The following is a 27,328-nucleotide window of genomic DNA, read 5'->3' as shown; positions in this document are numbered from 1 at the left end:
GAAAGACGTTCTGTAATGATCAATAAACCATTTGTTTGGAATCAAACGACCTTGCCTGGTCACCCATGTCTCTTCCCCACCCCTGGCACTCCTTCTCTGTTATCTGTCCCACACCCCTCTCATGGTGTTCTGCCCTCACCATTCCCAACATCCTTTGCTCTCTGCACCATCTTGACAAATACAGGACTGTGCAAAGGTCTTAGCCATACAGTGCCTATGAAAAATATTCAGCCCCTTGGAAGTTTTCATGTTTTATTGTTTTCCAACACTGAATCACAGGGGATTTAATCTGGCTTCTCTTGACACTGATCAAGAGAAAAAGACTCTTCTGTGCCAACGTGAAAACAGATCCTTACAAAGTGATCCCTGCAAATATAAAACACAAAATAATTGATTGCATAAGCATTCACCCCCTTTAATATGACACACCAAATCATCACTGGTGCAGCTAATTGGTTCTAGAAGTCACATAATTAGTTAAAAGGAGATCACTGTGTGCAGTCAAGGTGTTTTAATTGATTGTAGCAAAAATACACCTGTAGCTGGAAAGTCAAACTGCTGGTGAGTCAGTATCCTGGCAAAAACTACACCATGAAGACAAAAGAACACTCCAAGCAACTCCACGAAAAGGTTATTGAAAAGCACAAGTCAGGAGATGGGTACAAGAAAATGTCCAAGTCACTGAATATCCATTGGAGTACAGTAAAGTCAATCATCAGGAAATGGAAAGAATATGGCTCAGCTGTAAATCTGCCTAGGGCAGGCTGTCCTCAAAAACTGAGTGGCTGTGCAAGAAGGGGACTAGTGAGGGAGGCCACCAAGAGACTTATGACAACTCTGGAGGAGTTACAAGCTTCAGTGGCTGAGATGGGAGAGACTGTGCATACAACTGTTGCCTGGGTGCTTCACCAGTCGCAGCTTTACGGGAGTGTGGCAAGGAAAAAGTCACTGTTGGAAAAAAACTCACATGAAATCTCTGTTAGAGTTTGGCAGAAGGCATGTGGGAGACTCTGAAGTCAGCTGGAAGAAGGTTCTGTGGTCTGATGAAACCAAAATTGAGAGTTTTGGCCATCAGACTGAACGCTACATTTGGCGTAAGCCAAACACCACACATCATCAAAAACACACCATCCCTATCATGAAGCATGGTGGTGTCTGCATCATGCTGTGGGGATGCTTCACTGCAGCAGGCCCTGGAAGGCTTGTGAAAGTAGAGGGTAAAATGAATACAGCAAAATACAGGGAAATCCTGGAGGAAAACCTGTTGCAGTCTGCCAGAGAACTGCAACTTAGGAGAAGATTTGTTTTCTAGCATGACTATGACCCCAAGCATAAAGTCAAAGCTACACAGGAATGGCTTAAAAACAACAAAGTTAATGCCCTGGAGTGGCCAAGTCAGAGTCCAGACCTCAATCCAATTGAGAATTTGTGGCTGGAATTGAAAAGGGCTGTTCACTCACAATCCCAATGCAATCTGACAGAGCTTGAGCAGTTTTGTAAAGAGCAATGGGGGAAAATGGCAGTGTCCAGATGTGTAAAGCTAATAGAGACCTATCCACACAGACTCAAGGCTGTAATTGCTGCCAAAGGTGCATCTACTAAATACTGACTTGAAGGGAGTGAATACTTATCCAATCAATTATTTTGTGTTTTATATTTGTAATTAATTTAGATCACTTTGTAGAGATCTGCTTTCATCTTGACACGAAAGAGTCTTTTTCTGTTGATCAGTGCCAAAAAAGCCAAATTAAATCCATGGTGATTCAATGTTGTGAAACAATAAAACATGAAAAATTCCAAGGGGAGTGAATACATTTTATAGGCACTGTATGTGCCTAAGACTTTTACACTGTACTGTATGTAGATTCTCAAAGGCAAGCTTATTGCCATATGAAAAACTTACTTTCAGCAGCTTCAGCATCATATAATTAGCATTGCAGGGGAGAGATATGGAACAAATGTGGGCAAATGGGATCAGTTTAGGGCATCTTGGTTAGCATCGATAAGTTGGGCCGAATGGCCTGTTTCCCTGCTGTATTACGTTTATAGCACCCGGTGCCCTGACTGGGATCTCATATCTCTCCGAGGGGTTGCCTTTTGAACCACAGCTATTCCCCAGGAGACGAACTAAGAACGACTGCATGAGGAGTTCTGTAACGCTTTGAAGGAAACATTGGCACTTCCTTAATCCAACACCTATTGTATGATGATCATTTTTTTTCTGCCCATAGGCCATTGTTTCCTGCAAAAGGCTCGAGAAGTTCCTGGGAGGCAAAGACTTGGACACATCAGCAATCCAGCACAATCCCAGGCTCGGTAGGTCAGCATCTATTTATCCGTGACTGCTCAAGGAAAACCCGGATGGGTTATCCATCGCTGCAAGGAATAGCAGACAGCCTTACTAAAGCTGTCTGAGCAACCTGGTCCTGCGGACAGGAGGAAATAAACTCGTCAACAATCAGATTTAGATTCAGAATCAGATCCACTTGTCACGTTAAATCGAAACATACAGTCAGATGCGTCATTTGCATTGGCAACCAACACAGCTTCACACCTATGCCAACACAGTCACAGTCATACTACGTTTTCATCTCACAAACGAGAAAGTCTGCAGAGGCTGGAAATCGGAGCAGTCACACAAAACGCTGGAGAAGCTTGGCAGCCAGGCGGCATCGATGGAAAAGTGTACGGTTGACGTTTCGGTAACGCAGGGCAAGCACGATGCCAAGGCAGAAGGATTGTTGACTCTGGGGTACAGAGCTCCTGATAAATGACCACCGCCTGCTGAAGTCTCACGTCCTGGTTGCTGGTCCAGTCGACTTCCCAGCTATATGAGGCCTACTGGTGGTTTAATTGATACATTACAATGAGCCCCACTTGGATGCACAGAATGCGAATCAGGTTAATTATTACTGATACACGTCTTGAAATTTGTTGTCTTTTGCCCACAATGAAATGAAATGAATGGAAATTGTCATAGCTTACAATAATAAATATAAATAATGCAAAAGAGAACAAAGTAGTTTTCATGGATTGTTCAGAAATCTGATGGCGGAGGGGAAGAAACTGTTCCTGAATCGTTGAGCATGTGTCTTCAGGCTCCTGTACCTCCTCCTTGATGGTAGTGAGGAGAAGAAGGTATGTGCTGGATGGTGAGGATCCCCAGTGTTAGGTGCCACCTTCTCACAATTTCAGAGATGGAAACAAAGCAACTAATGGGAGGAGAATGACAGACAATCAGGACAATGAAGAGGATCTGAATACAAGATCAAGGATAGAGTCGCAAAACCATGAATGACCCCTTGGTCCATGCTGACCAAGATTCCCATTTTAGCTAGTCCCATTTCCCTACCTTTGGCCCATATTCTTTAAAATTGTTCCTATCCATGTACCTGACCAAGTTTCTTAATGTTGCTCTTGTATCATCCTCAACTACTTCCTCTGGCAGCTCATTCCCGCTGTGTAGAAAATGTTGTCCCTCAGGTTCCTATTAATTCTCTCCCTTCTCACTTTAAACCTATGCCCTCTGGTTTTAGATTCCACAACCCCGGATAAGAGAGTGCATTCACCTTAGCCATGGGCCTCATCTTCAAAAGGCGCTGTTTCAGAAAGGCAGCATCCATCATTAAGGACCCCCATCACCCAGAACATGCCCTCTTTTCAATACCACCCTCAGGAGGGGCTATAGGAGCCTGAAGACTCACCCTCAAAATTTTAAGAGCAGCTTCTTTTCCTCCATCAGATTTCTGAATGGACAATGAAACCACACATTAACACCACCTCACTATTTTTGTTCTTGTTTTGCACTAGTCATTTAATTTTAAAATTTTAATATTATTTATCTTAATATAATTTACAGAGATTTTTATGTATTGCTACATACTGCTTCTGCAAAACAACAAATGTCATGACATATGTCAGTGATATTAAATCTGATTCTGATTCTAATGATTTTATACACTTCAGTAAGATCACCCCTCGGTCCCCTATGCTCCAAGGAATAATGTGCTAGCCATTTCAACCTCTTACCATAACTCAGTTCCTTGAGTCCAGGCAACATCCTCAAAAGTATGTTCTGCTCCTTGTAAATATTCCCAGCAGGATGTGTGACTACAATTATACAGGGCCCTTGTGTGTACCTTGACATCCCATAAACTGTTGGATAATAAATTTGCAGACACTGGTTACTGTGAAAGGGATAGATTTCCATTCTGAAAACGCTAATGCCAAAAACAGGAAGTCCTACAGGAAGTGGTGGATTTAGCCCACTGCTTCACAGGAAAAGCCCTCCCAACCACTGAGCACATCTATATGAAGTGCTGCCACAAGAAAGCAGGCTCCATTATCAGGGGCCCCCACTATGACCTCTTCTTGCTGAAGGTACGGGAGCCTTGTGACTCACACCACCAGGTTCAGGAACAGTTATTGCCTCTCAACTATCAGGCCCCTGAACCAACATAGATAACTTCAGTCACCACAACTCTGAACTGATCACTTAACACAACCTTTGGACCCACTTTCACGGACTCCACAACTGTGCGTGGAATAGGCCGCTGGCAACGGTAGTGGAGGTGCATACGATAGGGTCTTTTAAGAGACTCCTGAACAGGTACATGGAGCTCAGGAAAATAGAGGGCTATGTTACCCTAGGTAATTTCTAAGGTAAGGACATGTTAGGCACAGCTTTGTGGGCCAAAGGGCCTGTATTGTGCTGTAGGTTTTCTATGTTTCTATGTTTCATGTTCTTGGTAGTTATTCATCTATCTACCTATCTATCATTTGTTTTTTTTTTGTATTTGCACAGTTTGTCTTTAATACATTGGTTGTTAGCCAGTCCGTGTGTAGTTTTTGATCAATGTTATTGTACTTCTTTGTTTTTCTGTAAAAACCTGCAAGAAATTGAATCCCAAGATGACCTAGTGTATATGTACTTTGATAATAAGTTTACTTTGAATTTTTATTTGTTCTTTTCCCTAGATTTGGCAATCAGCCTCTCAGATGCGACCTTCTCGTGGGACAAAAGTGGAACTCCGACCATTAAAGAGTGAGTTGTGGGAATACGGGACCTGTCATTCTGCGTCCCTTTGAAGGAGGAAGAGGGAAAATATGGAACTGCAGGACGATTTCCTGGATATCAGCTTTTAAATATCTGATCATCATCATAACCCGATTTGGAAAGACCTTATAAAAATATTCACCTAATCTAATTGGAGAGACTGCAGAGGAGATTTACCAGGATGCTGCCTGGATTAGAGAGCGTATTTTATGAGAATAAGTTGAGCGAGTTAGGACTTTTCTCTTTGGAGCGGGAGATAAGAGGTGACTTGATAGAAATGTACAAGATGATAAGGGGTGTAGATCAAGAGGACAGCCAGAGACTTTTTCCCAGGGTGGAAATGGTTAATACGAGGCGCTGGGGGGAGGGCATAATTTTAAATGATTGCAGGAAACTATAGGGGGGACGTCAGAGGTCAGTTCTTTACACAGAGAGTTGTGAGTGCATAGAATGCTCTTCTAGGGGTAATTGTAGATGCAGAGGCGTTAGGAACATTAAAGGAACTCTTAGACAGGCATATAGATGATAGGTAAAAGGAGAGCGCTGTGGAGGGAGGAGTTCGATTGATCTTAGAGTAGATTAAAGGTCAGCACAATATCGTGGGCTGAAGGGTCTGTACTGTGCTGTACTGCTCTAAGTTCTAATAGAGTCATAGACTTGTACAGCACAGAAGCAGATTCCTCTACCCAATATGTCCACACTGACCTTCTCTGATCCACTCTAATCACATCTACTGTATTTAGAACCATCCCCTTCCATGTCTTGCCTATTTAAGTGCATGTTTAAATGCCTCTTAAGCTTAGCATCTAAGTGCCTCTTCAACATTTTCCAGAGCAATACCCGCAAAATGCTGGAGGAACTCGGAGGGTCAGGCAGCATCTATGGAGAGGAATAAACTGAGACCCTTCATCAGCAGTGGAAAAGTTTCTTGCTTCTGCCCCCCTTCCTTTCCAGTCTTGATGAAAGTTCTCAGCCTGAAACGTTGTCTGTTATTCCCCTCCATGGATGCTGCCTGACCTGCTGAGTACTTCCAGCATTTTGTCTGTGCTGCTCAAGATCTTCAGCTCCTGCTGATTCTCTTGTGTTGCTAGCATCCTTCCTGTATAGTGGTGGCCAGAACTGCACACTCTGCTACTTAGTGCCAGAGTATACGTGGGCAGAAAAGCAAGGGAAGAATTCATCTGGATCTTTGAAGGAATTTCTGAAGTTCTTCATGAAAGTTGGTTACTATGTGGGGCATAGTAGTGTAATGGTTAGTGTAATGCTATAACAATGTCAGCGACCCAGGTTCATTTCCTACCATTGTCTGTAACGAGTTCATACATTCTCCCCTGACCACTTAGGTTTCCTCCAGGTGCTCTGGTTTCCTCCCACATTCCAAAGATGTCTGGGTCACGTGGGTGTTATAGGGCAGTGTGGGTTTGTTGGGCCAGAATGGCCTGTACCTCAAAATAAATAAAGAATAAAAGTGAAATACCTGTAGCAGAGGATTGGGTGGGAAGTCACATATGGAGGATTGGTTAATGGACTGGGTGTTGGGTACTGGTTTATTGTTGTCATATGTACTGAGATAGTTTTCACACAGATCAAATTATTACACAGTGCATTGAGCTAGAGCAGGGTAAAGCAACACAGAATAAAGTGTAGCAGCTACAGGGAAAGTGCGGTGCAGGTAATTGATAGAGTGCAGGATCATAACCAGGCAAATTGTGAGGCCAAGAATCCACCCTATCATACACGAGGCCCAATCCAGAGTCTGAACACCTACGCTCTGTCCGCCAGAGGAAGCAGGATCTCCCAGTGGCCACGCATTTTGGTTCCACGTCCCACGCCCATTCTGATATGTCTATCCACGGCCTCCTCTACTGTCAAGATGAAGCCACACTCAGGTTGGAGGAACAACACCTTATAATCCGTCTGGATAGCCTCCAACCTGATGGCATGAACATTGACTTCTCTAACTTCCGTTAATACCCCACCTCCCCCTCGTACCCCATCTGTTATTTATTTATTTTTTTATTTTTATTTTCTCTCTCTCTCTCTCTCTCTCCTTTTTCTTCCTCTGTCCCCCTCACTATACCCCTTGCCTATCCTCTGGGTTCCCCCCTCCCCCTTTTCTTTCTCCCTAGGCCTCCTGTCCCATGATCCTCTCGTATTCCTTTTGCCAATCACCTGTCCAGCTCTTGGCTCCATCCCTCCCCCTCCTGTCTTCTCCTATCATTTTGGATCTCCCCCTCCCCCTCCAACTTTCAAATCTCTTACCCACTCTTCCTTCAGTTAGTCCTGACGAAGGGTCTCGGCCCGAAACATCGACTGTACCTCTTCCTAGAGATGCTGCCTGGCCTGCTGCGTTCACCAGCAACCTTGATGTGTGTTGCTTGAATTTCCAGCATCTGCAGAATTCCTCGTGTTTGCGTCCGATGATATTGGGATAAGTTCACGTTTATTATATCCAGCAGAATGAAACAGCGTTCCTCTAGACCACAGTGCACTCACAAAGCATGGAACACTTGCAGCACATAAAAAAAAATATTGCCATAAATAAGTTCATAAACTATTATTCAGAATGCATGTCGTAAAGCAGTAAAGGTAAACAGTAAACAACTCATTGTCCTGGTGATGAGACCTCGGTGGTGGCAAGGTATTCATTAGTCTCACAGCCAGAGGGGAGAAGCTGTTACCCAGTCTGACTGTCCTAGTCCTGATGCTCCTGTACCTCCTCCCTGCTGGTCATGGGTCAAAGAGATTGTGGGATGGGTGGTAGGGATCTTCAACGTTGGCTCGGGCCCCTCGTCTACACAAATAGTGGGGATGGAGACCTCAGAGACCCCGGGATAGAAGCTGTCCTTGAGCTTGCTTGTCTATAGTACGGTGCAAAATTACTTGGCACATACAGTGTATACATATAGCTTGAGTGCCTATGACTTTTGCACAGTACTCTATTTGTCAATGTAGGGCGGAGAGCGAATTTGTAAATCTAGCGGGAGCAAAAGATTTTGCAAGGGTGGAACACCATGGGAGGAGTGTGGGACAAGTGGTAGAGAAGGGTGGCCAGGGGCAGGGGGGTGTGGCGCAGGTACAGTCAAACCCAGCCCAGAGGCACCAGGCAAGATCATTGGATTCCAAACAATTGGTTTATTGATCACTATAGGATATCTTTCTGCTGCTTCCCGCTCCCTCCCCTCTCCCTTCCCCTTTTCCCAATTTTGATTCCCCTCTCCCTGCCCCCTTCCCACTCTCAGTCTACAATAGAGACCCATATCAGAACCAGCTTTATTGTCACTTGCATATGTCATGAAATCTTTTTTTTTGTGGCAGCAATACAGTGCAATACATAAAATTACTAAAGTACTATGCAAAAATCTTACGTACCTTTTATATATGTACTTAAGACCTTTGCAAGGTATTGTATGCTAGGTTGTCCATTTGCCCACATTTGAGCCATAGGCCTTAAAACTTTGCCTATCCGTGACTCTCTATGAGTCCTCTGGGGAACTCAGGGCCCAGTGTCTGCGAATCCACAAGCCGGCTGAAGGTTGAAAACGGCCTGTACTGGGTTTAGTGAACTGTGAATGTGAGTTGGTATTTGGGAGGGAGAGAGGAAGAGGGCTTGTTTCTCTGGAGTTGTCTTGCTGCCTGTTGTGCTCTGTGCTGTTCTGATGAACACCGTGGGCACGCCGTGTTGGCGCCGGAACGCGTGGTGACATCTGCCCCCGGCACGTGGTTGTTAACGCAAACGGCAAACTGTGTTTCGATGTCCTTGTAATAAATAAACCTGAATCTGAGCCTGCATGTTCTCCTTCGTCCTGCAGTGTAACGTTGGACATCAAGGTGGGCAGTCTGCTGGCAGTCGTGGGCCCAGTGGGATGTGGGAAGTCCTCTCTGATGTCGGCAATCCTGGGCGAGATGGAGAATGTGAGAGGATTCATCAACACCAAGGTACCGAAACATTTTAGTCACAGGCTACCACCTCCCAACGTTCTCTAGTTTAATACATTTCCCTTCGCTGTTTGTGGGGGAGCTATTTCTTGGAGAGATATTCCTCAGCCCATCTCTCCAGGGTGTCACAGAGCCACAGAAAGACATAGCATGGACATAGGCTCTTCAGCCCGTTGTCCGTGCTGGCCATCAGCCACCCAGATTTACACTAATGCTGCCCAAACCCATTCGATTCTCCCCACATTCCCGTAAACCTCCCCAGACTCTAATCCTCAGGTGGCGGGTTACAGTTACCAACTACCCTGCTCACCAATCCGCAGGTCTTTGGGAAGTGGGAGGGAACTGGAGCTCCCTGGAGAAACCCACAAGGTCACAGGGAGAACAGGCAAACCCCACACAGGGAGTGCCGGAGGTCGGAATTGAACTGGGGCCCCTGGAGTTGTGAGTCTGCGGATTGTGTCACTGTGTCAGTCGAGGGTTGGACTCAGTGGGTCCCAGGATCTGATATCTGTGCGAGCAGGAGGCGTGAAGGCGATCAGTCGATGAGCCTGGACTTTGGAGGTCCCATTATTGGCTCGTCTAGGGGTCGATACCTAAGACTGAAGCCTGCAGGTTGATCAGAAGTCTGGAAATTGAGGACTGATGACTCAAACCTGGAAACCAGAGGCAGGAGACCTGTCCTGGGTCTGGAGGGCTGCCTTTGTGTGCGGTGTGTGTGAGAGGCTTGTTTTGATTGCTTGTGTTCAGTGTTGTTCAGCCAAACACTGTGGTCACACTGTATTGGCGCCAGAATGTGTGGCAACACCTGCAAGCTGCCCCCAGCACGTTCTTGGGTGTGTTGGTTGTAAACGCAAACAATGCATTTCACTATACGTTTCCACATGCCTGTGATAAATAATCTGAAACAGCCTCCTTTTGTGCCACCATGATGCTATTAACCATCTGCAACAGCTTGTTGAGTTAAATAACTACACAGTCCTCACTAACCCATCACATTCCCCATTCTCCTGTGCACCTTAGGGTACGTGTGCCTATGTCCCTCAGCAAGCTTGGATCCAGAACAACACCCTGCAGAAGAACATCCTGTTTGGCTTGGAGCTGAACGAAGCACGGTACCAGAAAACCCTGGAGGCGTGCGCTCTCTTACAGGATCTGGAGCTGTTGCCTGCGGGAGATCAAACGGAGATTGGAGAAAAGGTACTGTAGAAAGAAGAGATGGGTCATGTTGCATGTTGGGGAACCTTTAGGGAGGTGTGCGTCGCAACACCCTTTTAGTGATAGTTATGACAATAGGTTGGAATGCAAATTCTGCCTGGGCAATCTCCAACCTGAAGATTGATTTTTCTAACTTCCAGTAATTTCTTCCCCTCCTCACCTTTTCTCTTTTTCCATTCCTCCTTCTGGTTACCCACTCACTCTTTCCCTTTTCCTCATCTACTGGTGCCCCTCCTCCTTCCCTTCCTCTCATGATCTACAGTCCTCTCCTACCAGATTCCTTCTCCTTCAGCATGTTACCTCTTCCACCTATCCCCTCCTAGCTTCTCATCTCATACCCCTGCCCCACCCTTCTCCCTCACTTGGCTTCACCCATCACCCACCATCTTGTCCTCCTTCCACTTCCTCCACCTTCTTCTCCTGGCTTCTGCCTCCCTCCCTTTCCAGTCCTAGTGAAGGGTCTCGGCCTGAAATGCCAACTGTTTATTCCCCTCCATAGATGCTGCCCGACCTGCTGACTTTCTCCAGAATCTTGTGTGCGTTGCTCAATATTTTCAGCAGTATCTCTTGTGCTTCTGGAATACTGGGTGGTTTTCCCAGGGAGTAAGGCTGATCTCCTCTGTTCCCTTCCTCACCATGAACCAACTGCCCGCCTTCATTCCCTTATCTAGTTCCAGCTATTGGTATTGACATTAGAGTATTAATGTCACGTGCACCGGAATACAGTGAAAAGCTTGTCTTGCATAATGTTCATACTGGTCAAATCATTACACAATGTCTTGAACTAGAATAAAGTAAAACAGTAACAATACAGAATAAAGTGTAAAACCTACCAAAAAAAAACTGCTGTGCTGGTAAACAATAAAGTGCAAGATTGTAATGAGGTATATTGTGAGGTCGAGAGTTTATCCTATCGTAAAGAGTCTGATAACAGTGGGATAGAAGGTTGTCCTTGACCTGATGGTGTATGCTTTCGGTTATGTGCGCCTTCTGCCTGATGAGAGAAGGGAGAAGTTCGAGTTGAAGTTTACTGTCATTCAGCCCTATACATGTATACGGCTAAACGAAACAACAATTCTCGGAACCAAGCTGCACAAGACAGTACATGTAACTCACATACAACCACTAACGTACTATTACCGCAAACAGATTAACAAATAATAAAACATATTCCAGAATATTGACACTTATTAAGGTGCATTTATGACTCAAGCAAGAAACTAAATGGTTTAACATCACTTCAGTAGTTTTATGGCCTTGGGGATAAAACTGCCTCCCATCCTAACAAATCTTGTCCTAATGCTATGGTACCTCCTGTCTGAAGGTAGTGGGTCATAGAAGTTATTTGATGGATGGGAGGGATCATTGACACTCCTAAGGCCCCTGCGTACACAGCACTCCTGATAAGTATCTTTGATGGACGCAAGAGAGCCTCCGATGATCCTGTCAGCCTCCCTGGCAATCCTTTGCAGGATTATCAGGCCAGAAGCTTTGCCATTCTCATACCAGATGGTGGTGCAGATGTCAATGGGACTCGTGTAAAATGGTTAGGGTGGTGTGGGCTCAGGAAGTGGAGACACTTTCTTGACTAAAGAGGAGATTTTAATGGACAAGGTGAGATCATCTGTTATGTGCACTCTCGGAAGCTTGGTGCTCCTAACTCTCTCCACAGAGGCGCCGTTTACGTGCAGTGTGGAGTGGTCAGCCTGAAGTCCACAATCATCTCTTTGACCTTGGCTACTTTGAAACTTAAGTTGTGCTCGCGCCAGTCCGCGAGCTGCTCGAGCTCCTCCCTGTGCACTGTTGTGTCATCAGCGAAGTTAATGATTCTGTATGAGCTGGGACTAGCAGTACACACAACTGTGCGTTAGCAGCGTGAAAAGCAGTGGGTGAGCGCACAGTCCTATAGGTGGCGCTGCTGCTCAGTGTAACAGAGTGGAGATGGGGCTGCTGACAGGGACTGACTGTGGTCTTCAATCAAGGTCCAGACCTAGTCACAGAGGGAGGTGTTGAAACCCAACGAGGACAGTTTATCTACCAGTTTCTGAGGTACAATTTTACTAAACGACAACCTGAAGTTGATAAACAATATCCATTTGTCAGGTGGGACAGGACGGACTGGAATACTGGGGCCATGGCGTGGTCAGTGGACCTATTTCAGACCATAAGACCTGGGAACAGAATTAGGTCTTATGGCCTGCTGTGCCATTCCACTGTGGCTGATTTATTATCATAGAACCATAGAACCTAGAAACTACAGCACAGAAGCAGGCCTTTTGGCCCTTCTTGGCTGTGCCGAACCATTTTCTGCCTAGTCCCACTGACCTGCACACGGACCATATCCCACCATACACCTCCCATCCATGTATCTGTCCAATTCTTAAATGTTAAAAAAGAACCCGCATTTACCACCTCATCTGGCAGCTCATTCCACACTCCCACCACTCTCCGTGTGAAGAAGCCCCCCCCCCCAATGTTCCCTTTAAACTTTTCCCCCCTCACACTTAACCCATGTCCTCTGGTTTTTTTCTCCCCTTGCCTCAGTGGAAAAAGCCTGCTTGCATTCACTCTATCTATACCCATCATAATTTTATATACCTCTATCAAATCTCCCCTCATTCTTCTACGCTCCAGGGAATAAAGTCCTAACCTATCCCTCTCAACCTAATTCTCTTGCCTTCTCCCAGTAACCTTCGACTGTCCACATCGGGGGGATGATTCCTTGGTGTTATCATTTCAGAGTAGCTGTCCAGCCCGTAAGTCCCATCATCGTGAAACCATCATTCATAGGAGAAGGATTAAGCCATCCGGCCCGTTGAGTCTGCTTCACCATTTATTTCATCATGGTCGATCCATTGTCACTCTCAACATCTTTCTCTTGCCTTCTCCCCGTAACCTTTGATGTCCTGATTAATCAAGAACCTATTAACCTCCACCTTAAATACTCCCAATGATTTGCACTCTCTCTCCAATGCCAGCATATCTTTTCTCAAGTATAAATTGCAAAACTGCTCACAATTCTCCAAGTGCGGTCTGAGCAATGCCTTGTAAAGCCTCAGCGTTACATCCCTTTGCTTATATTCCAGACCTCTCAAAATGAATGCTAACAATGCATTTGCCTTTCTTACCACCAGCTCAACCTGCAATTTAACCTTTAGGGAATTCTGCACAAGAACTCCCAAGTCCCTTTGCCCCTCTGATTTTTGAATTTTCTCCCCATTTGCAAAATTGTCCACGCCTTTATTCCTTGCACCAAAATGCATGGCCATACACTTCCCTACATTATATTCCATCTTCTTTTTTTGCCTCCTTCCCAAATCTAAGCCCTTCTGCAGACATCCTACTTCTTAACACAACTTCCCCTTCCACTTGTCCTTGTATCATTTGCTAACTTGTCCACAAAGCCATCAGTTCCTCATCCAGATGATTGTATAAAGAATGTATAAAGAAGTGGTGCTAACTCTGACCCCTACAGCACACCACTAGTCATCAGCAGCCAACCAGAAAGGGCCCCCTTTATTCCCACTCTTCGTCTCCTGCCAGTCAGCCAATCTTCTATTTAGTCTGGTACCTTTTCTGTAATACTATGGGCTCCTAGTTTGTTAAGCAACCTCATATGTGGCAGCTTGTCAAAAGTCCTTCTGGAAATTTAAATGAACAACTTCCACTCACTCTCCTTTGTCTATCCTGCCTGTAATTTACTCAAAGAATTCCAACAGATTTGTTAGGCCGGATTTCCCCTTCAGAAAAATTTGGTTTGTTTTATCATGTGCCTCAAAGTACCCCAAAAATATCCTTAATAATAGACTCCAACATTTTTTCCATCTACTGAATTCAGGCTAAGTGGCATATAAGTTCCTTTCTTCTGCCTCACTCCCTTCTTGAGGAGTGGGGTGACATTTGAAATTTGATCATTACTATTGCCTCCACAATCTCTTCAGCTACTTCCTTCAGAATCCTGGGGTGTAGTCCATCTGGACCAGGTGACTTATCTAACTTCTGACTTTTCAGCTTCCCAATCACCTTCTCCTTAGTAATAGCAACAGCACTCACTTCTTCCCCCTAACTCTTGCCCATTTCTGGCATTCTATGTTCCTCAGTGAAGACTGATGCAAAATACTTATTAAGTTCCTCCACCATTTCTTTGTCTCCCATTATTGCCTGTCCAGCCCACTATTTCAGCAGTCTGACATCCACTCTCATCTCCCTTTTACCTCGACGATATCTTTTAAAAACTTTTTGTATCTTCAGCCCATCAGGAAGAGAGGCCTCACTGTCAATGACGCATAGGTTAGACTTGCAGTCCATTATGGTCTGAAAAACTTGACAACTGCACCCTTGTGACTCTGGTGGCACAGAAATAGCTGTAAATTTTCTGTGAATAATCCCGTTTTGATGGCACAGGAAAGCAAAGCTCTTGCTGTCCGAAGAGCTGTCTCATTCTCTGATCTAAAGGCAGCATCCTGATCTCTCAGCTTCTGGTTTACTCTCTCGGAGATGTGTTTAATAATGGTGACGTCCCCAATGCATTTCTCTATGTAGCTAGTCACAGATCCCACATATTCATCAATGTTATGTGATGGTCGTAGGTAGCCACCTCCCTGAATATGTTCCAGTCCATGTTTTCAAAACAGACAATGCCTGGGGTGGGTGGGGTCTTTGTTTATGCTGGCTGCTTTACTGAGGCAACAAAAACTATCAACAGAGGTGATAGCAGGGAGGCTGGCTCCCGTGATGAGCTGAGCTTTGCCCATAGCACTGCAATTTCTTGCAGTCACAGGCAGAGCTGTTGCCATAACTTTCAGATAGGAAGCTCTCTATGGTGCATCGTTAAAAATTTTTGAGTGTCCACCAGGACTTGTCAAATTCCTTTAGCCTGCTGAGGATGTAGAGGTGTTAGTAAGCTTTCTTGGCAGTGACGCCGTGGTTGGACTAGAATCGTACCTGGTTTCACCTATCGCCTCCCAGTCTCTACCTCTACCATTCCACCCCCTGCCCCACCACCCACATCCACCTGCCCACCTTCTCCCCCTTGTCTGTGTTGCATTCTGATGTGTTTCATCCAGGGTTGTTTCCGAAGTCAAGAAAGAGGCATAAAACTTGTTGCTTCACAATTGTTTTATTAAGTGCTAATAGAACAAAGAGAATTGGAAAAGGGGATTAGCAAGAGAACAAAGAATGGGGAATTATGGCAGTACAACATCTCCGTCCTTTTTATACCATAGGTAGAAAACATTCCATTCAAATTCTGCATCACTTTCTGGTATGGTGGGGGTGGAGGGGCTACTGCACAGGATCAAAAGAAGCTACAGAAAGATGTAAAATTAGTCAGCTCCATCATGGGTACTCGTCTCCATAGCATCCAAGACATGTTCGAGGAGCGGTGTCTCAGAGTGGCGGTGACCATAATTAAGGACTCTCATCACCCAGAACATGCTCTCTTCTCATTGTTACCATCAGGTAGGAGGTACAGAAGCCTGAAGTCACACACAAAACGATTCAGGAACAGCTTCTTCCCCTCTGCCATCCGATTCCTAAACAGACATTGAACCCATGAGCACCACCTTACTTTTTTATTATTTCTGTTTCACACTATTTTTAATTCAATGATTTAATACTGTATTCATATATTTACTTACTGTCATTGATTTACTATTAATTTTTTTATATATTGCTATGTATTTCATTGTTCTATTGTCACAAAGTTAGTAAATTTCATGACATATGCTGGTATTAAAACTGATTCTGATTCTGATTCTGAAATTTGTAGATAAGAGTTAACCAATCAGATAGCACTAATTCAAATAATGCATTCCCCGTGAAGCTTCCAGCATCACGCAAAGCACTGTAACCACTAAGGGTCACATGGAACAATTTCACATAATAATTGCACAATGCAACATCCGTTTCCATCTTTTGCTCACTAACCTCTCTTTCAGGACTCCCTACCTCACCCTGTGTCACCCTGCATTTCCCAAATGCCTGTCTACCCAGGTTGTGGATAAATGCTAGGGGTAACTGCAGACCTTGATTGTTCCTTCGAAGAGCTAGTACCAGGGTTGAACAACTGCCTCCTCCACTGTAGGTCTGTGTGTTTGTTTCTGAGCATGAAAGGGTTGGTTACTTCCTTGACTGAGAGGTTTCTTCCCCAGGGCATCAACCTGAGCGGAGGTCAGAAGCAACGGGTCAGCCTGGCCAGGGCAGTGTACAGTGATGCTGACATCTGTATTCTGGATGACCCCCTCTCGGCTGTCGACGCTCATGTGGGGAAGCATATCTTTCAGCAGGTGATTGGCCCAAATGGTCTTCTAAAGGACAAGGTGAGTCAGCGGTGGAAGGGGCAGGAGTTAGCTATTTATCAGCTTACTGCCTGTTAGAAAATGACATTTAGGGCAGCAATGGAAGTTCTCCGACCCTGGCAGTGTTTAGGGCTGCCTCGCGGTTTTCACTACTGTCAGTCATGCAAGTCCCAGGTGGAGACTCAGGGATACAGTCACACTCAGATGTAGAAAGATTATTCTTCATTGCTGTTTCCAGAAAGTTGGCAGTCAGGGTTATTAGCTGTGAGTTGAAACCCCATCCAAACCAGGCGGATTGGTGGATCACTCTTCATCCAGACTCGACCCTTTACCTTTGTCCTGTTTGGCATGGGTGACCCTGCCGAGAGCCAAAGCATAAAGCCCTGATTCCTTCCAAATTTGCTCTCTGGGTTATTGAGACATGCAAACCTCCAAGCAATGACAAGGTTCTGGTCTTCCTGGAAGCGATTTATTGAGAGAGTGGCTAATTTCACTATTAGCAGCAATAACTGAAGTTTGACATTGAGTGCTACTCTGTCCTTTCACACAGTCCCAGGACAGGGACAGCAAGGGTTAGATACAGAGTGAATCTCCCTCCTCACTGTCCCATCACACACTCCCAGGACAGGGACAGCATGGGTTAGATACAGAGTGAATCTCCCTCTACACTGTCCCATCACACACTCCCAGGACAGGGACAGCATAGATTAGATACAGAGTGAAGCTGCCTCTACACTGTCCCATCACACACTCCCAGGACAGGGATAGCACTCCCCATAACTGCATGGGTTTCCCCTGGCTGTTCCAATTTCCTCTCACATTCTAAAGACATACTGGTTAGTAAGGGTTAATAAGTTGCAGGCATGCTGTGATGGCATTGCTGGGGGCTGCCCTTCCCTCACCCCCACATATCTCCGGCCTGCGTCGGTCACTAGCACAAACAACAAAGGTCACTGCATGTTTTGATGTGGTGTTGTAAACAGTCCATGTAGCAAAGCTAATTTTAATCCCATTCAGGTCAGTTGATTTACTGACTTCCACGCACATTGGTTTTGAGTGTGATTAGATCAAAGGCATTCCCTATTGAAACCCTGCTCTGATTTTCTGACTAAACTTCTGTTTTTTTTTGAACAGACCCGAATCCTTGTCACACACAATGTCACTTTCCTGCCTCAGACGGACAACATTGTTGTGCTGGTGGATGGCTCAGTGTCCGAAGTAGGATCGTACAAGACATTAAAGGAAAACGGGGGAGCGTTTGCGGACTTCCTGAACACATACGCGGAACAGAATCAGAGAGAAGAGGGAGAGCCAACAGGTAGAGACTGTTCAGTGTTGTATGTCTAAAGAAAGGGAAGCGTACACTGTTTGGAACCCACCTGCCTATATACTAGGGGAGAATCACATATAACAGGTAATTAACCAACCGGTACATCTTTGGGAAGTGGGAGGCAACAAGATCGTCCAGGAAAAACCCCGGGAAATCCATGTAGTCACAGGGAGAACATGCAAACTCCACATAGACAGTGTCCAAAATCGAGATTGAACCTGGCTCTCTGCCGTCAAGAGGCAGTGATTCAAACAGTCTGCCACTTTACTTTAAGTTCTGTTTATTTATTTATTCAACACAGACTAGGCCCTCCTGGCCCTTTGAGCCGGGATGCTCATGCCCTGACAACTCAGACTTAACCCCCAATCCAATAACGGGACAATTTACAATGACAAATATGTCTTTGGACTGTGGGAGGAAACCGGAACAGCCAGGAAAAAACCTGGGAATTTCACAAGGAGGATGTATAGGGACACCTTGCAGAGGGCAGCAGAACTGAACTCTGAGCTGTAACAGCATCATGGTAACCTCTACGCTGCCGCAGCGCCCCTCTACTCAGAGCGCACCCTGAGTGTACGCCTGGAAGTGATATTAGGCCATAAGACATAGGAGCAGAATTAGGCCATTCAGCCCATCGAGTCTGCTCTGCCATTCCATCATGGGCGATCCCGGATCCCACTCAACCCCATACACTTGCCTTCTCGCCATATCCTTTGATGCCCTGACCGATCAGGAAACTATTAACTTCCAACTTAAATATACCCACAGACTTGGCCTCCTCCACAGTCTGTGGCAGGGCATTCCGTAGATTTACTACTCTCTGCCTAAAAAAATTCTCCTTACCTCTGTTCTAAAGGGTCGCCTCTCAAATTTGAGGTTGTACCCTTGAGTTCTGGATACCCCCACTGTAAGATACACACTCTCCATGTCCACCCTGTCTAGTCCTTTCAACATTCGGTAGGTTTCAGTGAGACCCCTCCCCCTCATATTCTTCTAAGTTCCAGTGACAACAGGCCCAAAGCTGCCAAATGTCCCTCATATGTTAACCCCTTCATTCCTGGAATCCTCCTCTGGACCCTGTCCAATTACACCACATCATGGGGCCCAAAACTTTTGACAATACTCTAAGTGCAGCCTGACTAGTGTCTTATAAAGGCTCAGCATTATCTCCTTGCTTTTATATTCAATTCCCCTTGAAATAAATGCCAACATTGCATTTGCCTTCTTTACCACACACAATCTTAACTTGTGAGTTAACCCTCTGGGAGTCTTGCACGAGGACTCCTAAGACCCTCTTGCCATCAGCTCCGGACTTTGGAGCGAAGGCTCCTGGTTCGAATCCAGCCGGCTCCCTTGCACGCTTTCCATCCGTGCTGGGTTGAGCGTCGAGCTACCAACTCGGCCTCGTAAAAATAAGAAAGCCTGCTAAAAGAAACACCGTCATGACGGCGTCACGATGACTCCACTCGGAGTTAAGGGCTTTCTTCTTCTTCTTGTACAGACTCAACCTGTGAATGAACCATCTGGGAGTCTTGCAAAGGACTCCCAAGTCCCTCTGCACCTCTGATGTTTGAACCTTCTCCCGATTTAGATAATAGTCTGCACTATTGTTCCTTTTACTAAAATGCATTATCATACATTTCCCAACACTGTATTCCATCTGCCACTTTTTTGCCCACTCTTCCAATTTGTCTAAATCCTGCTGCAATTGCATTGCTTTCTCAGTGCTACCTAGCCCTCACCTCTCTTCCTATCATCCGCAAACTTCACCACAAAGCATCAATTCTGTTATCTAAATAATTGAGGAACAGTGTGAAAAGTAGTGGTCCCAATACTGACAGCTGCCACTAGTCACTGGCATCCAACCAGTCACCTGCTGCCTCCCGCCTGTCAGCCATTCCTCCATCCATGCCAGTATCTTTCCTGTAATGCCATAGGATTTTATCTTATCAAACAGCCTCATGTGTGCCACCTTATCAAATGCCTTCTGCAAATCCAAGTAACTGACAGCCACTGCCTCTCTTTTGTCCACCCTGCTTGTTAGTTCCTCAAAGAACTCTAACAGATTTGTCAGGCAAGATTTCCCTTTACATAAACCTTTCTCACTTTGGCTTATTTTATCATTAGTCTCCAAGTACCTCGAAACCTTATCCTTAATAATCGACTCCAACATTTTCCCAACCACTGAGGTTAGGCTAACTAGCCTATAATTTCCTTTCTTTTGCCTTCCTCCATTCTTAAAGAGTGGAGTGACATTTGCAATCTTCCAGTCCTCTGGGACCATGCCAGTTTCAAATGATTCTTGAAAGATCATGACCAATGCATCTGTTATCTCTTTAGCAACCTCTTTCAGGACTCTGGGATGTAGTCCATTTGACACAGAAGACTTATCCACCTTAAAGCATTTCAGTTTGCCTAGCACTTTTTCCTTTGCAATAGCAATGACACTCACTCCTGGCTCCCTGACACTCACGGACCTCTGGCTCACTGTTGGTGTCTTCCACAGTGAAGGCAGATGCAAAGTACCAATTAAGTTCATCTGTCATTTCTTCGTCCCCCATTACTATCTCACCAGCATCATTTTCTAGTGGTCCAATATCAACTCTCCCATCCCTTTTACTCTTTATATAACTGAAAAATCTTTTAGTATCCTGCTTTATATTATTGGATAATCTGCACTCATGTTGCATCTTTTCCTTTCTTATAGCTTTCTAGTTGCCTTTTGTTGGATTTTAAAAGCTTCCCAATCATCCAGCTTCCCACTCACTTTTGCTACCTTATATACCCTTTCCTTGGCTTTTATGCAGTCCTTAGCTTCCCTTGTCAGTCACGGTTGCCTATCCCAGCCATTTGAGAACTTCTCCTTCTGTGGGATTTATCTATCCTGCACCGTGTGAACTATCCCCAGAAACTTCAGCTGTCTCTGCTCTACCATCATCCCCACCAGTATCCTCCTCCAATCCACCTGGGCAAGCTCCTCTCTCATGCCTCTATAATTCCCTTTATTCCGTTGTGTTACTGATACATGTGAGTTATGCTTCTCCCTCTCAAACTACAGTATGAATTCATTCATATTAAGATCACTGTCTCCTAAGGGTTCCTTTACCTTAAGCTCCCTATTAAGATCTGGGTTATTACACAACGTTCAATCTAAGATAGCCTTTCCCCAAGTAGGCACAAGCAATAACGGCTCTTAAAAGGCATCTCATAGGCATTTAACAAATTCCCTCTCTTGTGATCCAACACCAATCTGATTTTCCTAATACCCTTGCATATTGAAGTCCCCCATTACAATTGTATCATTACCCTTATTACATGCCTTTTCCAGCTTCCTTTGCAATCTCAACCCCTCAACTAGGCTACTATTTGGAGGTCTATATATGATTCCCCTAATGGTTTTTTAACCCTTGCAATTTTTTAACTCCACCCACAAAGATTCAACATTCTCCGACCCTATGCCACCTCTTTCTAAAGGTGTAATTCCATCCACACCACTGCCTATGCCTTCCTGCCTGTCCTTTCGATGCAAAGTATATCCTTTGATGTTAAGTTCCCAACGATGACCCTCTTTCAGCCACGACTCAGTGATGCCCACAATGTCATACCAACCAGTCTGTAATTAGGCCACGAGTTCATCCACCCTATTCCGGATGCCACACGTATTTAAATATAGCACCTTCAGTCCTGTATTCTTCACCCTTTTGAATTTTGCTTCTGTGGTACAATTTAACTCTTTGCTCTGTCTGCATTTGTACCCAGTCATTGGCTTGTCCTTCCTTACGTTCATGTTACACTCATCATCTACTTGTAAACCTGCTGGCTCACCCTCAGCTCTATCATACTGGTTCCCGTTCCCCTGCCACATTAGATTAAACCACTCCTAGTAAATCTTCCCGCAAGGATATTGGTCCCCCTCAGATTCGAGTACACTACAACCCGTTCCTTTTGTGCAAGTCCCACCTGCCCCAGAAGAGGTCCCAATTATCCAGAAAGCTGAATCCCTGCCCACTGCTCGAATTCTTGAGTCAGGCATTTATCTGCCAGCTCATTCTATTCCTATCCTCACTGTTGCGTGGCACAGGCAGGAATCCCGAGATCACTACTCTTGAAGTCCTGCTTCTAAGCTTCCTTTCTAGCTCATTGTATTCTTTTTTCAGGACCTCCTCCCTTTTTCTACCTATGTCATTGGTACCAATATGTACCATGATTTCTGGCTATTCACCCTCCCTTTTCGGGATATTGTGGACGCTGACACTTGGGAGGCAAACTACTATCCTTGTTTCCTTTCTGCGTCCACAGAATCGCCTATCTGTCCCCCTGACTATATTACTGCTGCCATCCTCTTCAGTTCCCTACCCTTATGAGCCACAGGGCCAGACTCAGTGCCAGAGGCAGGGCTGCTGTTGCTTCCCCCAGGTAGGTTGTACCCCCCAAATGTACTCAAAATGGAGTACTTATAGTTGAGGCTCTGCCACAGGGATGCTCTCCACTATCCGATGTTCCCTCTTCCCTCTCCTGACAGTCAACCATTTATCTGTCTCTTGTAGCCTTGAATATTCATTCGAGGAATGTGGGTTTGCAGCCTGAGCCAGCATTTATTTGCTCCTTACTAGCTGCCCTTGGGAATGTGGTGGTGAGCTGCCTTCTCGGACCGCTGCAGTCCTTGAGATGTAGGTAGAACCACAACACTGTTGAGGAGGAGGCTCACATGTTTACACTTTCTACAAGGTTTAGGTTTACTATGTACTGTACACTGAGGAATTGTGATTGGGAGTTAGTTCATTATTGTCTCATTCACAAACAGTGAAGAGCTTTTGTTTGCATGTCATTCAGACAGATTGATCTGTATATTAAGTCCATTGAGGTGGTACAGAATGGAGGAAAAAATCAAATCAGAAGTTAGTGTTACAGAGAGAGTGCAGTACAGGTAGACAGCTATAGAATAATTGCCTTAATGAGGTAGAATGAGTTCATTTTTATCATATAAAAATTCTTATAACTACTGGGTGTTTTTTATAGACCACCCGATAGTACAGGGACATCGAGGAGCAAATAGGGAGACAGATTCTGGAACGGTGTAATAGCAACAGGGCTGTCATGGCTGGAGATTTAAATTTCCCCAATATTGATTGACAACTCCCTACAGCAAGGGGTTTCGATGGGGTGGAGTTTGTTAGGTGTGTTCAGGAAGGTTTCTTGACACAATATGTAGATAAGCCTACAAGAGGAGAGGCTGTACTTGATCTGGTATTGGGAAATGAACCTGGTCAGGTGTCAGATCTCTCAGTGGGACAGCATTTTGGAGATAGTGATCAAAATTCTGTCTCCATTACCATAGCATTGGAGAGGGATAGGAACAGACAAGTTAGGAAAGTGTTTAATTAGAGTAAGGGGAAATATGAAGCTATCAGGCAGGAACTTGGACGCATAAATTGGGAACAGATGTTCTCAGGGAAATGTACGACAGAAATGTGGCAAATGTTCAGAAGATATTTGAGTGGCGTTCTGCATAAGTACGATCCAATGAGACAGGAGATGATGGGGTACAGGAACCATGGTGTACAAAGGCTGTTGAAAATCTAGTCAAGAAGAAAAGAAAAGATTGCAAAGGTTCAAAAAAACTAGGTAATGACAGATCTAGAAGATTATAAGGCTTGCAGGAAGGAGCTTAAGAATGAAATTAGGAGAGCCAGAAGGGGCCATGAGAAGGCCTTGGCGGACAGGATTCAGGAAAACCCCAAGGCATTCTACAAGTATGTGAAAAGCAAGAGGATAAGGCATGAGAGTATAGGACCAGTCAGGTGTGACAGTGGGGAAGTGTGTATGACACTGGAGGAGATAGCAGAGGTACTTAATGGATATTTTGCTTCAGTATTCACTACGGAAAAGGATCTTGGCAATTTTAGGGATGATTTATAGTGGATTGAAAAGCCTGAGCATATAGACATTAAGAAAGAGGATGTGCTGGAGCTTTTGGAAAGCATCAAGTTGGATAAGTCGCCGGGACCGGATGAGATGTACTCCAGGCTACTGTGGGAGGCAAGGGAGGAGATTGCTGAGCCTCTGGCAATGATCTTTGCATCATCATTGGGGATGGGAGAGGTTCCTGAGGATTGAAGGGTTGCAGATGTTGTTCCCTTATTCAAGAAAGGGAGTAGAGATAGCCCAGGAAATTATAGACCAGTGAGCCTTAATTCAGTGGTTGGTAATTTGATGGAGGAGATCCAGAGAGGCGGGATTTATGAACATCTGGAGAAGCATAATATGATTAGGAATAGTCAGCATGGATTTGTCAAAGGCAGATCGTGCCTTACGAGCCTGATTGAAATTTTTGAGTATGTGACTAACTACGTTGATGAAGGTAGAGCAGTAGATGTAATGTATATGGATTTCAGCAAGGCATTTGATAAGGTACCCCATGCAAGGCTTATTGAGAAAGTAAGGAGCCATGGGATCCAAGGGGACATTGCTTTGTAGATCCAGAACTGGCTTGCCTAAGAAGGCAAAGAGTGGTTGTAGACAGGTCATATTCTGCATGGATGTCGGTAACCAGTGGTGTGCCTCAGGGATCTGTTCTGGGACCCCTTCTCTTCGTGATTTTTAAAAATGACCTGGATAAGGAAGTGGAGGTATGGGTTAATAAATTTGCTGATGACACAAAAGTTGGGGGTGTTGTGGATAGTGTGGAGGGCTGTCAGAGGTTACAGCAGGACATTGATAGGATACAAAACTGGGCTAAGAAGTGGTAGATAGAGTTCAACTCAGATAAGTGTGAGGTGGTTCATTTTGTTTGGTCAAATATGATGGCAGAATATAGTACTAATGGTAAGACTCTTGGCGGTGTGGAGGATCAGAGGGATCTTGGGGTCCGAGTCCATAGGACACTCAAAGTTGCTGTGCAGGTTGACTGTGTGGTTAAGAAGGCATTTGGTGCATTGGCCTTCATCAACCGTGGGATTGAGTTTGAGCCAAGAGGTAATGTTACAGCTATATAGGACCCTGGTCAGACCCCACTTGGAGTACTGTGCTCAGTACTGGTCAACTCACTACAGGAAGGATGTGGAAACCATTGAAAGGGTGCAGGGGAGATTTACAAGGATGTTGCTTGGATTGGGAAGCATGCCTTATGAGAATAGGTTGAGGGAACTTGGCCTTTATTCCTTGGAGTGTTGGAGGATGAGAGGTGACCTGATAGAGGGTGTATAAGATGATGAGAGGCATTGATCGTGTGGATAGTCACAGGCTTTTTCCCAGAGCTGAAATGGCTGACATGAGAGGGCACAGTTTTAATCTGCTTGGAAGTAGGTACAGAGGAGATGTCGGGGTAAGTTGTTTTTAAACACAGAGAGTGGTGAGTGCATGGAATGGGCTGCCAGCGACGGTGGTGGAGGCGGATATGATAGGGTCTTTTAAGAGACTCCTGGATAGGTACATGGAGCTTAGAAAAATAGAGGGCTGTGGGTAATCCTAGGTAATTCCTAAAGTAAGTAGATGTTCGGCACAGCTTTGTGGGCTGAAGGGCCTGTATTGTGCTGTAGGTTTTCTATGTTCTAGGAATCTTAAAACTGTCATTGGGCCTCATGGTAGAGTATGTGCTCCCAAGCTTTTCTAGCTTGTGCCTGAGGAGAATGGGGAAAAGAGAGAGCAGCCAGGATAGGAGCGGTCTTCAATTAGGTTGGCTGTTTCCCGAAGTGCAGACAGAGCTTGCAGACGGGAGTCTGGTTTCTGTGATGCACTGAGCTGTCTCCACAACCCTCTGTTGTTTTTTGTGGTCTTGGACGGAGAAGTTACTGGATGGGATACCCTCTATTGTGCGTCTGTAAAAATTAGTGAGGGACAAAGGGACCATGTCAAAGTTCTTTAGCCATCTGTGGAAGTAGAGGAGTTGGTGGACTTGCTTTCTGGTCGAACCACAACAAGCTACACCCCGGGACATGAAACTCCCAACCATCTTCACCTCAGCACAATTGACCCATACAAGGGTGTGTGCTCTTTCCTGCTTCCTGCCCAGCTCTTTTGTTTTGCTAACGTTCAGGCAACGATTACCGTCCTGACACCATGCCACTTGGTCCTCAGTCTCCTTCCTGCAGTTCATCTCATTGTCGTTGGAGATCTGACCCACAACTGTGGCATCATCTGCAAACTTGTAGGTAGAGCTATAGCAGAAACTAACTACACCGCCATGAGTACATAGGGAGTACAGTTAAGGAGCTGTGGACACAGATGTGTGGCGTGTCCTTACTGATAATTGTGGCGGATGTGTTGCTCATTGTGGTTCACTTGTCATCTTTTGGGATTCTACTTAGACAATGAATAGAGTTGTTCTGATTCTTTGGATTCGGTGCAGTGGGATTGAATGGAAAGAGTTTGGTTTGGGGTTTTGTCTAATTCAAATAAATGGGTAGGAAATTGGTTGTTGGGATTCCATTCGGAGAAGGAAAGAGGAGGTGTTTTCCAGTCCACTATGATTCTGTACAGGGCGTGAAAGATAATTGAAAGATTCAATGTTGGTGTTTTTTAAATTTCTTTCCCTGTTGAGTTTGATGTGCTTGGTTTGGGTCCATTAAGATCAAGGCTGAGGGCAAGTGAGGCTATGGATACCAAGCCATTGGATATATTTAAGGTAGAGATTCTTGTTTACTCAGGGCACCAGGAGTTACGGAGGTTGGAGGCTGGGGCTGAGAGAGAAATGGATCAGCCATGATGAAATGGCAGAGCAGATTGGATGGGCCGAATGGCCTAATTCTGCTCCTATATCTCATGGTCTTATGGTCTCAAATATTTTAGCTTTTTCATTTCGCCACTGTGCATTGAAGGATTACTGGCTCTCAGGGACATCATTTCACGAATGAGAGCCCACAGCATGCCAGGAATTTCAATGAAGGTGTTCCCTGGATCACAAAGCTGGCTGAGACAGACTTTGTGCCCAGACTTCAGTGGCATTCTACTGCCACAGTGAGGCCCCTCTTTCCTTGATGGAGCAACACCTCATATTCTGTTTGGGAAGCCTCCAATCTAACGGCATGCACGCCAGTTTGTCAAATTTCTGGTAATTCCTCCCCCTCCCCCTTCTCTCTTTCTCAATTCCCCATACCAACTCCCCTCTTACCTACTCATTTCTCCTCATCGCCCATCAGCCCATCACATCCCTACGATGCCCCTCCTCTTCCCATTCTCCTATGGTCCACTGTCCACTCCTATCAGATAATCCTTCTTCAGCCCTTTACCTCTTCCGTCTATCACCTCCTGGCTTCTTACTTCATCTGCCACCTCCCACGTGCCCACCTTCCCCCTCACCTGGTTTACCTACCTTCCCCCTCATCTGCCACCTCCCACGTGCCCACCTTCCCCCTCACCTGGTTTCCCTATCACCTGCCAGTTTGTGACCCTTCCCCTCTCCCCACCTTATTGTTCTGGCTTCTTCTCCCTTCCTTTCCAGTCCTGATGAAGGGTATTGGCCCAAAATGACACTGTCTATTCCCTTCTAGA

The 27,328-nt window shown here is 45.3% G+C and overlaps 1 protein-coding gene across 4 annotated transcripts in view; it reads left to right on the top strand.

Annotated features, from left to right (window-relative positions):
- abcc2 (ATP-binding cassette, sub-family C (CFTR/MRP), member 2) overlaps window positions 1–27,328 on the top strand; it is a 115,771-nt gene that overhangs the window by 54,460 nt on the left and 33,983 nt on the right. For 3 of the 4 annotated variants that reach the window (XM_072238954.1, XM_072238953.1, XM_072238952.1), the window contains exons 14-19: window positions 2,232–2,316; window positions 4,978–5,044; window positions 8,869–8,995; window positions 10,016–10,192; window positions 16,363–16,530; window positions 17,644–17,827. In XM_072238954.1, coding sequence (XP_072095055.1) covers window positions 2,232–2,316; window positions 4,978–5,044; window positions 8,869–8,995; window positions 10,016–10,192; window positions 16,363–16,530; window positions 17,644–17,827 — 808 coding nt within the window. The remainder of the gene's footprint in view (window positions 1–2,231; window positions 2,317–4,977; window positions 5,045–8,868; window positions 8,996–10,015; window positions 10,193–16,362; window positions 16,531–17,643; window positions 17,828–27,328) is intronic. The other variant, XM_072238956.1, reaches the window with a different exon arrangement.

Source organism: Mobula birostris, chromosome 21, assembly GCF_030028105.1.
Source record: "Mobula birostris isolate sMobBir1 chromosome 21, sMobBir1.hap1, whole genome shotgun sequence".
In the NCBI taxonomy this organism is placed as follows: Eukaryota; Metazoa; Chordata; class Chondrichthyes; order Myliobatiformes; family Myliobatidae; genus Mobula; species Mobula birostris.
The sequence above is the reverse complement of the archived record's forward strand: the minus strand, read 5'-3'. Positions and strand labels throughout refer to the sequence as shown.